The 15,242-nt window shown below is 41.0% G+C and overlaps 1 protein-coding gene across 2 annotated transcripts; it reads right to left on the bottom strand.

The window, feature by feature from the left end:
- Positions 1-213: 213 nt before the first annotated feature.
- LOC119952982 (heat shock protein HSP 90-alpha) lies at positions 214-14,254 on the bottom strand. 2 transcript variants are annotated; one of them, XM_038776686.1, is made up of 11 exons: positions 14,030-14,254; positions 13,363-13,527; positions 5,926-6,292; positions 5,402-5,538; positions 4,971-5,279; positions 4,718-4,883; positions 4,400-4,590; positions 3,428-3,575; positions 2,537-2,805; positions 716-1,049; positions 214-546 (listed from the first exon to the last, which is right to left on the bottom strand). In XM_038776686.1, exons 2-11 carry the CDS (start codon positions 13,525-13,527, stop codon positions 434-436), a joined length of 2,199 nt encoding a protein of 732 aa, XP_038632614.1. In that variant the 5' UTR covers positions 14,030-14,254; the 3' UTR covers positions 214-433. The 2 variants fall into 2 exon arrangements, with proteins under 2 accessions (XP_038632614.1, XP_038632625.1); XM_038776697.1 differs by having other exon boundaries at positions 5,402-5,535.
- Positions 14,255-15,242: the final 988 nt, after the last annotated feature.

Below are 15,242 nucleotides of genomic sequence, written 5' to 3'. Positions count from 1 at the left end.
TGATCCCAAATACTCTGCTCGGATTTATACTTCACCTTAAGCAAAGTAAAAGGCCAATTTTATTTCCGAATCAAAACACACCTCCACCCCAAAAGCCACATTTAGAATGGGATGGCTGTGGAACCACATTGCAAATCAATCACGCACTGGCTTTGGTCCAGCAGTGGCAAAAAGCTAAACAGTATTTAGTGATTTCAGAAAAAAACGAATTTAAACATTTTTAAATTTATTTTGCAATATATGCTCAATTGTGAACTTTTTTGTCGGGTACAGACATCTTTTAGTTTACCGGTACTGACAATTTTACAGAAACTAAGCATCAACTGTGCTTCACAGAAGTGTGATACCTTTACAGCTGTCTATTACTAGTTTTTTAAAACTTGGTGATTGCAACAGTTCTTAAGAATTAAGATTGCTGCCAGTTGTAGTTTGTTCAATCAACTTCTTCCATCCGTGATGTATCATCATCATCACCTTCTAGTGGTGGCATCTCTTCAGTATTTGTTGGGCTTGCATCCTCCAGGACAGGATCTTCCTCATCAATACCTAAAGGAAAGAAAAGGCAGTTTTCCTTCTTCAATAAAGCTTAGAATAATCACTAGCAGCTGGAAAGCAAAAGAGTTAAAATTTGGACTAGCATTTGCAGAGGTTTAAAAACTTCAGACGGTTATGGCTCCCATAAAGACTAATACATTTATTTGGTCAAGATACTTACCAAGTCCAAGTTTGATCATCCTGTAAATGCGATTAGCATGTGTCTGTGGATCTTCCAAAGAAAAACCAGAGGACAGCAGTGCAGTCTCAAAAAGAAGAATGACAAGGTCCTTCACTGACTTGTCATTTTTGTCAGCTTCTGCTTTCTGCCTCAGCGTTTCAACAATTGGATGATCAGGATTGATTTCCAAATGTTTCTTAGCTGCCATATAACCCATTGTGGAATTATCTCTAAGTGCTTGAGCCTTCATGATTCTTTCCATGTTGGCAGTCCATCCATAGGTGCTGGTAACAATGCAACATGGAGAGGCAACTAAACGATTGGAAACAGTTACCTGGGTAAAAAAAGAATTAGTGCAATTACACAACAAAAAAACAGAACAGAACAACCACAGGAGATCATTTAGCCCATTGAAATATCCATGAATAGCTATTTCAGTCAACTGACAGTTAGTGCCACTGTAGCCAAACTCTTCCATCAAATATTTATCCAGTGCATTTATTTATCCACTGCATTTACAAAGTTACTACTGAAGGGCTTCCAGTAAATGCATTCCATGCAAACTTCTGACAATCACGTCAAGTCCGTCATTAGATTAAACTTTGCTTAAAGAACTGTCTTGTCCCTGCTACCATTTTGGCAAATCTCTGCATTTTCTCAAAGACCGTTACACCCTTCCAAGTATGAAGCCAAGTATGAAGCCCATAAATGGGCACAATAGCCTACCTGGAATGTGTCTTGTATGCACGGTTCTGTTATTAATCCCTCCCCACCAAAAAAGTTGACATGTTAGAAAAAGTTCACCATGAACTGCAGTAGAAGTCGAGCCTGCTCTGCCATTCCAAATGATCATGGCCGATAGTCTCAGTCTCAACCACTTTCCTGCCCTGCCTCTACAGCCCATCTCTGAACTGCCTTGAATGTAACTATATCCCTCAAATAAGAGGACCGAAAAAAAAACGTACACAATACTCCAAGTGCAGTGGACTATGTCTTGTATAGTTGCAGCATCATGTCCCTACTTTTATACTTTATTCCTATAGCTATAAAAAAGGGCAAAATTCCATTTGCATTCCCTATTACCTCCATGCTACACCTAGATCCCTCTGCACCAAGTAGTAAGTTGCCGTTCCAGTTTTCCAACCAAAATGTACAAACTCAATTATCCATATTAAACCTGGCTCACTCACCTAACCTACTTGCTCTGGTTTCCTCCCTCAGTCCAAAGATGTGCAGATTAGGTGGATTGGGGAAGCTAAATTGCCCCATAAGGGGAGTTTAGGGCAGGGGATGGGGTCTAAGTTGGGTGGTCTTTCGAAGGGTTGGTGCAGATGGGCTGAATGGTCTTTGTACTATTAGGGATTCTATGATATCTGTAACTTTTTAATTTCTTTATTGCAATTTACCATCCCACCTATTTTAGTGCTAATTCTGCAAATTTGGCTACAGTAAAAATAAAATAACCTTTATTGTCACAAGTAGGCTTACATTAACACTGCAATGAAGTTACTGTGCAAAGCCTCTAGTCACCACATTCCAGCCCCTGTTTGGGTACAGAGGGAGAATTCAGAAGGTCCAGGAATTGAACCCACAATCCTGGCTTTGTTCTGCATCACAAACCAGTTGTCTAGCCCACTGAGCTAAACCAGCCCTGTACCTTTTATCCCTGCATTCAAGTCATACATCTTCAGCTTTACTCCCCCCCACCTCATCCAAGTAAATAATCTTTCAGCTTTACTCCCCCACAAGGAGGAAAGTTTAATTTTGTTTTTGCAATCATTCACCTCAGCACACTTGTATTCCATTATTCATTAAACATACTTTTTCAATTTTCTTCTCCAAGATGTCTTTCATAATCTTGCACAGATTTTCAAAGTTTGCCTTCTTTTCTTCCTGTTTCTTTTTCTCTTCTTCATCTTCTGGAAGCTCCAAGCCCTCCTTAGTTACGGAGACTAAACTTTTCCCATCAAATTCTTTCAACTGTTGCACACAGTATTCATCAATTGGCTCAGTCATATAAATCACTTCCAATCCATGTTTTCTTAACCGTTCCACAAATGCAGAGTTGGCTACTTGGTCCTTGGTTTCACCTGATTTTTAAAAAAAGTCTGGAATGACTATACATGCATATACAGTGCCGAATTTTAATTTTAGAAATGGCTATATTTGTTGTAGTAAGAGTACGGTTATGAAAAACCAGTTTAGAATGCATACACCCAGTAGGTTGGCTAAAACTGATTAAGGGGTGTAAAAAGGTGAGGGAGTCATCGATTTTAAAAATATACTTGTTTTATAGGTAGCAGGTTAATGAGATATTGATTTGAAGATTCCTGGGGTAGAGATCATTTAAGATTATTTTGGTCCTGGTGAGCCAGGTCATGGGGATATCTTGTGGGAGGAGACGGAGGAATGCCTTATGTTTAGGGTAGGGTAGAGTAGAAAAGATGTAATTAAGGGAGAGGCCATGTCCATCTATAGTTTGAGTTTGCCATTGGATTGAAATTGAACAGAAATGTCAAGGTCTCTACGCAGAGAAAACCAAGCAAATCTGAAGTGGTCTTTGAACTATATTGTTTGCTTAATTGAAATGTATACCATTCCTCAGTTTTGCAAATAGTTAGGTTCCAGGCAGGAGATCATACATTTCAGAAGTAATTTAATCAAGGAGATCCTTTATTTCAGAAATTATTTCACTAGTGTAGATTTACATACCAGTAATGTAATAGATATGCTTCTGGTTGTCTTTCATACGGGAAACATAATCTTTCAGAGATATCATTTCATCACCACTCACAGAAGTATGGTACCGGAGCAACTCAGAAAGCTTCTTGCGATTTTGAGAGTCTTCATGGATTCCAAGCTAGGGTGAGATGGAAAGAGGATGAAACAGGCCTGCTGGCATCTATTTGTGCACAACTAAAAAGTCAGTATTATTTTCATTGCACTGGTTAGATGTGTGAATAAGCACCACAAAAAATAAATAAAATGTGGTCCCAGAATATAAAGAGGAAAGCACTTGTCCAAACTGGACCAATTTAAGCTTCAGACAAAAGCTCTAGAAAGAAAAGTGAAGATTGGTATTACCAGCTGATTCTAAAGGTCATTTACACAAATATTTGATTTTGTAGTGGAATATCTTGATAGAAAAGAGTGAAAAAGTTTTCCCAAAATGTTGAAGGTGGGCAGTTAAAAGGTCACTTGAATGCATACCATCATGTAAAGTTTCAAGTGGAAACACTTGGCAACCTTCTAGATTTCAACATGCAAGCAGAGAAGCACCCCCACTGTTTATGTTTAAAGAAATACACCGACAACTACTACACAAGAGGTCAGTTATTTAGCAGTAATGGCAGAAGTCGGGCAACACTGGCACAGTAGACAGCACTGTTGCCTCACGGCACCGAGGTCCCAGGTACGATCTTGGCTCTGGGTCACTGTCCGTGTGGAATTTGCAGTCTCTGTGTTTGCGTGGGTTTCGCCCTCACAACTAATACATGTGCAGGCTAGGTGGATTGGCCACACTAAATTACCCCTTAATTGGAAAAAAATTGGGTACTCTAAATTTTAAAAATATATATATCTAGGCAGAATCACAACATCTTTCTCTAAACAGTTGAACACCCACGTTATTGCAACTAGTGGCAAGAAAAAAAGCTTTCCCTTTGCTAGCTCCACGATGATCACCTTGAGGTTTTTGGAAAATTGCTCATACAACTTCTTGTAGTTTTCTTTGTCTTCAGATAATTCTGTGAAGAGCTCCAAGCATTTCTTAACCAGATTTTTACGAATAACTTTTAGAATCTTGCTTTGCTGCAACATTTCACGGGAAATGTTAAGGGGCAAATCTTCTGAATCCACAACTCCCTTAATAAAATCTTGGGGGAGAAAAGCAAACATTTAAGAAAACGTGCAACTCCAATGAGAAACTACATTCACCTGACATCACAAAAATTTGTTAATCACATTTGCATTAGGGTTATTCCTGCCCAAAGAAATACTTACTGAGATATTCTGGAATGAGTTCTTCACAATTATCCATAATGAAGACCCTACGCACATATAGCTTAATATTGTTCTTCTTTTTTCTGTTTTCAAATAAGTCAAATGGTGCTCGTCTTGGAGCAAATAGTAATGCTCTAAACTCCAGCTGGCCTTCAACAGAAAAATGCTGTAAAAATATTTGTGGTTAGTTTGTTGTATATGCAATTGAAGTCAGTTTATCATTTAAGCAGTGAACAAACAACATTACACATACTTTTACTGCCAAATGTTCCTCCCAATCATTTGTCAGGCTCTTGTAGAATTCTCCATACTCTTCATTGGTAATGTCTTCAGGATTTCTTGTCCAAATAGGCTTGGTCTTGTTCAATTCTTCTTGATCTATATATTTCTCCTTAATTTTTTTCTTTTTCTTCTTGTCACCTGCTTTCTTTTCATCTTCTTCTTCATCTGATCCAACATCTTCAATTTTTGGTTTATCATCTTCTTCTGCAGCATCCTCTTTCTTCTCCTCTTTTTCTTCTCCTTCATCATCACTGATCTCTTTATCCCGTTCCTTCTCCACCTGTTTTTAAAAAACAAAAACAAACAAATTGAAGGAATTGTCTGGATTATTAGATTAACACATTCAATATCACTGACCAAAATTGCTGCCACACAAAATACTGAATTAAGAAACAGACTTACAAATAAAGTAATAGGGTAGCCGATGAACTGGGAATGTTTCTTCACAATTTCTTTTACTCTTTTTTCTTCTACGTATTCCATTTGATCTTCCTTCAAGTGCAATATTACTCGAGTTCCACGGCCAATTTCTTCACCTTCAGATAAATTAAACCCAAAAGTAGCTATTATATCTTTGCATTATGCAAATGAAGGTGTTTAAAAAAAAATATTGGACACCCCTCTGGTATGAAAGTGGCGTTATCTTTAACTACAAAGATCTTGCAATATCACTTTTCATTTTGAATGAGAATAAGAATGGAGATCAGTATTCCAAACATATTGAACTAAGTCAACAATGAGAACAAGGGCAGTACAATGGCACACTTGTTAGCACTGCTTCCTTGTGGTACTGAGGATCTGGGTTCAATCTCAGCCCTGGATCAAATTCTCAGTCCATGCTAAATTGCCCCAAATTGGAAAAAAGTGGATACTCAATAGTGTCTATAATTTAATATTTTGATAAATTAATCTACACAATTACTTACCATGGTCTAGTCTCACTGTGAAAGATCCTCCAGCAGATGATTCCCACACATACTGATCATCATCATTGTGCTTAGTGATGACTGTTACTTTTTCTGCAACTAGATAAGCAGAATAGAAACCAACACCAAACTGCCCAATCATAGATATGTCTGCACCAGCTTGCAAGGCCTCCATGAAGGCTTTTGTTCCAGACTTGGCAATGGTACCCAAGTTATTAATGAGGTCAGCTTTGGTCATCCCAATACCAGTATCCTTAAGAGTCAAAGTACGCGACTTCTGATCTGGGATAATGTCAATCTTCAGTTCTTTGCCAGAATCCATCTTGCTTGGATCAGTTAAACTTTCGTAGCGAATTTTATCAAGTGCCTAAAAACAAAAAATTGTAGAAATTAGGAAAGCAAGGAAATGCAATTCTGGGTTAGTGATTAAAAATTGGACTATGACAATGGCAAGCCTCGACATAAATACGCTTTCCAGGTGGTGTTCCATGCTGAAATATAGAAATCATTCAGCCCATTGTTTGGGACATCTTTAAATTATCTTATTCAGGTTGAATCCATCAACTCAACCCTCACAGCACAACATTTCTTTTGAAAAAACACGATTGAAACTGTTCATATCTTTTCACGTTGTGTATTCAAGGTCTTAGCAAATCTCTTGCATCTGGTCTTCTCTTGCTACCAAACTGTACCCCTGCATCAAACCCCCAATTTGAGCATTTCCAAGAGGATATATCAAACATAGCATGAATTGCAACACCATAGATTTAATAACTGCTGGGCCCCACCATTGCCAAAAAACATTTCCATGCACATCCTGAGTTGGCTAGTTAGAAGTCAGAACATTATTTTTTGGCACTTCCCATTATGCCACAGATCCAGGGCATGCAGTTGACAGTTATTATTCATTTGAACTTGATAATACATCTGCAGACTATTCGATTATTAGTTCAAAGCTAAATCAGATCCGTAATGGAAATGTGGAAGTAGCATGTAGTGGGGGGAGGGGGTCAACCAAGTCACAGGTCAGATCAAATCTTGTGTCTGTTTGGGCCAGCTTGCCAGTAAAGAATGTGAAACCAAACATGAAGCAATTGTTTTTAGTCTTGGGAGCCTGGATTCAGATTTGATGTTTAAAAATCTAAATGTTCTGCTACTCACTTGTAAGCATCCATTATAGAACAAAATTGGTGGTGGGGGGTGGATTTTTCAGCCATGCCTGCCGCAGGCGGGACAGGAACCATGCAAAAAGGTCCATTGACCTCAGGCAGAAATTTCCAGTCAACAGGCAGACGTGGCCTTAAATCCTGCCCTGGGTCAAAATCTTATATGGGTCTCAGTACATACAACCATCACAAGACTTAGTCATCACCCATCCCTCAGCCTCAAATTGTTATGACTTCTGTCACAAAGCAATCCATAAAATATTTCGATGCAGTGATGGAGGAATAGTGACAAGTTATGCTACATCTCCACCGGCTAACCTACACCTATATCAAGTAGGCTGGGTGCAAATTTTATAGCTAGGACACTTTGCAGCATGGAGGGAAATTAGGAAATCCATCACCTAGCAGCTATTTTGGCCTGGATAGTATCAAGCATCAGTATTGTTGAACATAACCACACACTCCTGACAGGTAATGCATGGAGGTACCTTGGGGAGCTACACAGTACAGATAACTTGCTCTGATAGCCACCTGGGCTGGTTCAAAGCTTAGTATTCACTGGCTGCAGGGTGCTTAGGAGAAGCAATACAATGTTCAAATTACCCTCCCAAGACTACCTCAATCCAGAAAAATGTGCACCTATTGAGACATATAGTTGGATGATCTACTGCAGTTACTCAAATCTAATAACTAGACTTTAAAAGTTGGTATTATTTGCTTGCACTGGGTCAGCAGTCTCCCAAATGGATGAGTATTATTTATGGTACTTCCCAGAACTCCACCATGAGGGTCCACAGGAATATCTCCTTTATGGCATTATGTCACTATTTATTGCATGGATTAAATCAATCAGTCAGGAGTCAGTACAGATGACGGTTATGGCTGATTTGACTGACCCTTTTGTTACCCAAAGTATTGTTACGACCCAAGAGTATCAATATTCTACTCAGTTGACTTCAAGCTGCTAGGGTTTGACAAGGTCATTGCCAGAGTCAATGTTATCTAAAGTATCATGCTTCAGATTCCATGTTAATGGATTCTCTCCTCAGACCCAGTTTTTCCCTGGCAGCATAGAAACAAAAATACACTGGACCCAAAGCAGTCTCAGGTGATATGAAAGCAAAAGGATTATGGTCAATAGGCATTGGTGGCCAAAGTCTATTTCAAGTGGGTGATGCATGGCTCAGTAATGGATCCCCGTGAACTTTAGTTAGAGGGTTGAAGGCAAGGTAGAAGACTGCAGAAAGATACAAATGGATTGGCCAAAAAATTGATAATAGAATGCATTTGGTAGGACAACCAAGGCAACAGCGACCCAACAAATGTAGTCCGCAGATGCTTTAAAGTAAAAAGAGGTGCAGAATATGGCCAATCCTAGGCCAGTCGAAGTATGGGGCACGAAACTACAGCTGAACAGTTCTGATTTCCACATTACAGAAAGGATGTGATTGCAATGTTGGCAAGAGAAAGGAGATAGGCTGGGACTGTTTTATTTAAGATGCAGAGGGGAAGTTTTATTGAATTATAGTGAGACCCAAATACGAATAGAAAGGATATTAGGGTTTTGATAAGCAATTGATTAGGGAAGAGTTCAGAATTTTGACCCAGGAATCTGGAACTCAAGCCTGGGTTGTAAAGCTAGAAACCTTAAATTGCATGTAAAAATATTCAGACGTGCATCTGAAGTGCTGGACCAAAAACTACAAGGTAGAATTACTGGATAGCTCTTGAGTCAGTATGGATGAGGGTAGAATCATATGGAGGGTTGGGAGTTATATCTAGTACAAAAAGGAAAACATTGATTGTTGGGGAGAAAGTAGTTCTGCAGGATACTGTCAGGCCCAATCATCTTCAGCTTTCATTAGTGACCTTTGCTGCAGCAGGTCAGAGTGGGGATGTTCACTGATGATTTGCACAACTCCGAGCAGTTGAATAAACTTGGTTTGTTCTCACTGGAACGACGGAGGTTGAGGGGCAACCTGATAGAGGTCTACAAAATTAGAGGCATAGACGGAGTGGATAGTCAGAGGCTTTTCCCCAGGGTAGAGGGGATCAATTACTAGAGGGCACCAGTGCGAGGGGCAAGGTTTAGAGATACAAGAGGCAAGTTTTTAAAAAACTACATAGAGTGCAGTGGGTGCCTGGAACTCACTGCCAGAGGTGGTGGAAGCAGGGATGATAGTGACATTCAAGGGCATCTTGACAAATACATGATTAGGATAGGAATAGAGGGATACGGACCCAGGAAGTGTAGAAGAGTTTAGTTTAGACGGGCAGCATGGTCGGCACGGGCTTGGAGGGCTGAAGGGCCTGTGCTGTACTTTTTTGTTCTTTGTTACTCAGATACTGAGCCAGTCCATGCCCATACACAACAAACCCAAGTCAATATTCAGGCTAGGGATGATAAGTGGCAAGTAACATCTGTGCCAAACAAAAATGCCATACAACGACTATCTTCAACAAGAGAAACCAGTACTATTCAAAAGGTGTTACCATGCTGACAGTACATCGTGGGGTTTACCATTGACCAGAAATTGAACTGGACCAGCCATTAAATACTATAGCTACAAGAGCAGGTCAGAGGTTAGGATTTATATGGGAAGTAACTCACCTCCAATTGTCCATCTACAAGGCAGAAATCAAGAGTGGGATTGACATTTGCCTGGGTAAATGTAGCTCCAACAAGAAACTCAACACCTTCCAGGACAATGGATCATAACCCCATCAGCATTCACTCCCTCTTGAACTGACACACAAGGCAATAGTGTACCATCTACAAGATGTGCTGCAGTAACTCACCAGGTCTTCTTTACACCATCTTCCAAATCATGCTGCAATCATATAGAAAGACAAGGGCAGCAGATGCATGGGAACACCTCCATCACTTGCAAGTTTCCCTCCAAGCCATTCATCCCAACCAGACTTGAAACTATATTGACATTCCTGGGTCAAAAGCCAAGAAATACCCCAACAGCACTGATGTGCCTACACTATATGGACTGCAGCAGCTCAACACCACCTTCTGGAAGGTTAATTAGCACGGGAAATATAACCCTAACCAGAGATACCCACATTCCAGAACTATTCTATTAGACTGTTATACCTGGTCTAATTCTAGATTATCCAGTTTAACTGAGCCAAACACCATAACACCGACCTAACTTGAGCAAAGCTACCATCGTGAAAATAGGGAATGCCACCCCGCTTCCATCAGGTGGTCTTCCCCAATGGGGGTTGCACTGGCCCTTTTGATGTTTTAGTTTAACAAAACGTTGTGGTTGCAGAGCCAGTGTGCTTGCATTGACAAGAGTGGAAGATCTTTATTCCCCACTAAGATCCAAAGGAATTGGCAATACACGTGGCATGCCAATAGAACAGGATTGGAAATATGTTGCGAGAAGTAAATTAAGTGATCAACCAGTGTTTGGCCAGTTGGTTGGAGAAGGCAAGCAAGCAGAGAACCCCCAGCTCTTATGCTCTGGAATCAAGTGCAGTGCAAATATACAAATGCCTCAGTTTGAATAGTTGGTCAAGTTACAGAACCAGACAATACAGCACTCCTTCAGTGCTACATGGTCAACTGTACCTCTGGATTGGGACTTGAACTCAAAGTTCTTCCTCTATGCTAATGCAGAGTTTAATCTAAGTAAACTTGGTGGGCAAACTCTCAACACACAGTCAAGGACAAGATGCAGTTTCCTGATGGCTTCAATATTGCCAGCAAGAAGTTGAAGTTCATCACAAGGTTGTCAAGACTCCCAATATAAACCAGTCAGTGTACTCTACAGTAATGGCAAAAAATGTGATGGGAGACTATGCACTAGCTAACAGTATGCTAACCAATCAGGGTTAAAGGATTCCTCATGGTAAGAAATGGTTTCTTACAAGATATTGTAATACAACTAGATGTGTATACAACTACCAGTTCTTGACAGAATTAACCAAACATCAGCTGCCAGAGAACTGACAACCTCACTAACTGCAAAGCTGTTACTGGATCAACCCTGCTTAACTTTTAAGTTTAAAAAGTGGAGTTTAGAAATAAAATCAAGTGCTTAATTTTGTTATGTTGAGAAAAAAAACCACAGGATCATTAGTGCTGCAATGGCTGATTTTCCAGATTTTGGTGGGGTGCCTGTTCAGCAAGTGTTTGAGAATATCAAGGGGATACTACCTTTTACTTTCACAAGGAATGCTTCCAGAAATAGAGTGGCATTGATGAAGAGCTGACATGGACCCAACTTAGTGCCTTAATGATGTGACTGGGCTGCAGACCCTTGGTGATTAGGTCTGCTCATCAATAGCCTCACTGGAATCAATTGTTTAGATGGTCCACATTAGTGGCTATTTGCTAGCCTAAAGCAAGTTAGGAAAGATGGCCTTTTTCTAAAAATGTTCCATCAACATTCCTCCACCAACATCTTGGGTGGGGTTCATTATTGGACAGGACACAATACCCATGGCTACTAGAGAAGATCAGGGTGGGCATCATGGTCAAGTGGCTGGCATGAAAATCCCAGTTTCTCCACCCAAGGCATGGACTTTACTGTGCAGAAGGAGGCCATTTGGCCCATTGAGTCGGCACCAGCCCTCTGAAAGAGAACCCCACCCAAGCACACACCTCCACCCTATCCCCTGTAACCCAACCCAAAGGACACGAAGGGCAATTTAGCAGAACGAATCCACCAAACCTGCACACCTTTAAGACTGTGGGAGGAAACCAGAGCAAACTCACGAAGACATGGGGAGAATGTGCAGACTCCAGTGACCCAACCCAGGAGCTGTGAAGCAACTATGCTAACCACAGTGCTACCCTGTAGCCAAGCAGTTTCTGAAAGTTCCTCTTTTTAGGATCTCTACCCCTCCCTCACTGGGTCTAAAGCCCAAAACCTCCTACAGAACACCCACAGTGTGCTAGTTCAGCAAAATCCATCATTAAGTGAAACTAGGAACAAGGCACTAGTGTGGTAACGGGGGGTGGAAAGAGAAGAGAGAAAGAATTTTCACAGTAACTTCATTGCAGTGTTAATGTAAGCCTACTTGTGACACTAATAAAGATTTATTAGTAGTCTTGCCAGCACACCATACATTAGCTATCAGTAAGTTGATAGCACATGTAATTTTCTGCAAGCACAACAAAATAAATCCAGTCTTGACCAGGTGATGCCAATGTTACTGCAGTTAAATCCCCTTTTTAGTTCAAGGCGATAGCAAGTATATACACACACCATCAAATCAAACAACAAGACTTGGATCCATCTTATGGTAGAATCAGACTTAAGCAGGAAAAGCCCTGAAGCACAGTGGTTAGCAGTATTGCTTCACCAGGTTAGATTCCAGCTTGGGTCATTGTCTGTGCAAGAGTTCTCCCAGTGTCTGCATGGCTTTTCTCCCACAAGTCCCAAAGACAAGCAGTTGGTAATTTGACATTCTGAATTCTCCCTCCATGGACCTAAACAGGTACTAGGTGCTTTGCACAGTAACTTCATTGCAGTGTTAATGTACACTTGTGATAATAAAGAGAATACTTTCTTAGTCTAAATTTTAAAATAATCTTTGTCATAAGTAGGCTTACAATAACACTGCAGTGAAGTTACTGTGAAAGCCCCCTGTCATCACACTACAGCACCTGTTCAGGCACATGGGAGAATTCAGAATGCCCAATTCACCCAACAAGCACATCTTTCAGAACTTGAGGGAAACCCACAACAGTGACCCAAGCCAGGAATTGAAGCCAGGTCCTTGGCACTGTGAACCAGCAGTGCTAACCACTGCTACTGTGCCACCCTCTAATGTCCTTAATCTTTGAGCCAAACTAAGCTTTAAAGCATATTAATTGTGGTTTCAATATAGTGACAGTTAACACTTTTGCATTTGCCTCTTCATTTTAGCAAGTCATACAAGAGGTTATCATTCTTTCATCAAAGTTTTAAAAAAATAATCCAAAACATGAATGCTTCTCATTTCAGATCGAGAAGCCAGACATTGGGAATGTCCAAGTGAATGACATTCATTCTATTGTGGAGTACACTTTGTTGAAGGAAGGAGTTGGAGGTAGGTGTTAACATGTTTCCCAGCAATTTCCAGAACAATCTGACAGTACCACCAGTGCTTAGTATGTTGGGAAGTAGCTACAAGTCATAAAAACGCCTCACTGTAGCACCTCAGAAAATAACACGAACGACACTAAAAACTTTATTAAGGGTGCTAAAACCACGTGGAAATGAGGCAAGTTAGATCGGGATAACCAGTCACTTGAAAAATGACTTACATCAGAGGAATTGGAAATGAGCTCTCTCAGAAAAATCTCTTTGTTGGAATAAAATGTGTTGATGATCAAAGACATCAACTGAGCAATTTCCGCCTGAAAGGCGAAGGTCTCGGTATCTTCCTCCATCGGCATATCCTGCGTAACTACCAGAGTTTCTTCAGGCATCTGTCGTTCATGTAACACAAAAAAAAAGGAGATAAAGACACCCAGCAAGGTTCGATGAACAAGAAAAAAGACGCAATCATTGAATGGAAACGGGGCAGCAAACCGTAAGGATAATTGATTTTGGTGATGGAAACCCGGTGACTCTAAATCTGACTCCACCCACTGGAACAAGCTTCTAGAAAAGTCTCGGGGTTACCAGAAAGCTTAGCGCGGTAACAACGCTAGACAATGAGGAATCGTTCGAGGAAAATCACTTCACCCCCCCCCAAATATAGATTTGATTTTTCGCCGTTAAATTACAACCCGCGTGAATCAAAACCTGACATCGTTCCAAACACCCACCCTCCCAGTCGGTAAACCGGCTCGACGATTTGAAACCACGATCGAGTCAACGCAACCCGTTCCCGTCATTACATTTCGTCTACCCAATATTTGGAATCAAATCGCGCTGAGCTCGTTACGGAGATGGACATCGTTGAGCCTCTCCCTCTCAAACTTTTACCTTCCTTCAGGGGACGCTCACGCTCCGAGGTGTTTTGTTTTTAAAAATATGACCGCCGCTTGCTGCTACCCGCCGTGCACACGCAACCAACTCCCCACAGAAGAAGCGCCTCTTAGAGCTTCTGCGGGGCGAAAAAGCGGCGGGGCAGCTTTTATAGGGCGCCTCGACTTGGCCGAAGCTGAAGTTCGAGAAGCATCTCGAACCTTGGCGCTGATGGACAGCGGCGTCGACCAACGGGAGGTCGCAGCGGCCGGGCCGGCTGGGCCAATCAGCGATCTGAAGGCGGGGTCGCGCGCGCGCGCTGGCAATGCAGAAAGCCCAGGGCCGCGCGAGTTGCTGGAATTTTCTCAGCCGTTGCGAGGTGAGGGCGACTTGGCGTCTCCATCGCCGACCGAGCTGGGGTGGGGAAAAATCGCGCCTCGTCTCGCAACCAAACATATTATTTTGAATATGTAACGGCGTTTCACAATGTTGTTCTTGTGAATTTGGATAGCCATGAAAAACCTGTCTCGCTTATCTTGGTTTAAAAAAAAACGTTTCCTTCACGTATCAGACAATTCATTTGTTATACAGGCTGTGAAAGTGAGCAAAGCGCTGTTTAATTGGAGGTCCCGATTAGTCCTTCTAATCAAGCTTTAAAACAAAAACTTAAAACATGAAAATATAATCGATTCTTCTCCCCGTCGAATTGAGTGTCCCAGTCGACAGCTATCCTGGTTGAATTTAATGCACGAATTCCTGCAGCTCGATGATGTCCACTGGCCACGAAAGTTTTAAGCACTTTGTAAATACCACAGATAACGAGGGGAGGAGGATGAGAGTATATTTTGAACATACGTTGCCGCGCCAATTGAATGTACTTTCATCTGCGTGGTGGCAATGCAATGCTTTTCGTTTCAGATTCTGGAACATTCTTTCAATTAACATGTAAGCAAAACCCAAGGTGACAATAAAAAATTTCGACAATAACAGCTTAAGAATTAAGTCAAGAAATTAAGTATATTATGCAATAAAATAATGTCAAAAAAACAATGCTCCTAATACACAACAACGGTGGGTTATATTAAAACCAATACGCCTGTGACTGCACAATTTTGAATATACAAACCTCTCAATTATTCCATTTGAATTTTAGGTGTCCAGGTGGAGAAATTATTAGAAACACACCATTCCTATACAGAAATTGAGAAAAATCTGATTGAAAAAGGATTCC

This window comes from Scyliorhinus canicula, chromosome 2 (assembly GCF_902713615.1).
Source record: "Scyliorhinus canicula chromosome 2, sScyCan1.1, whole genome shotgun sequence".
In the NCBI taxonomy this organism is placed as follows: domain Eukaryota; kingdom Metazoa; phylum Chordata; class Chondrichthyes; order Carcharhiniformes; family Scyliorhinidae; genus Scyliorhinus; species Scyliorhinus canicula.
The sequence above is the reverse complement of the archived record's forward strand: the minus strand, read 5'-3'. Positions and strand labels throughout refer to the sequence as shown.

Excerpts from the sequence above, each read along its gene's own strand:
- LOC119952982 (XM_038776686.1), bottom strand. The coding sequence starts at position 13,527 with ATGCCTGAAGAAACTCTGGTAGTTACGCAGGATATGCCGATGGAGGAA. Across the intron at positions 6,293-13,362 it reads TCATTTCCAATTCCTCTGAT|GCACTTGATAAAATTCGCTA; the intron begins GTAAGTCATTTT and ends TTTTGTTTTTAG. Across the intron at positions 5,280-5,401 it reads GCTACCCTATTACTTTATTT|GTGGAGAAGGAACGGGATAA; the intron begins GTAAGTCTGTTT and ends TTTTAAAAACAG.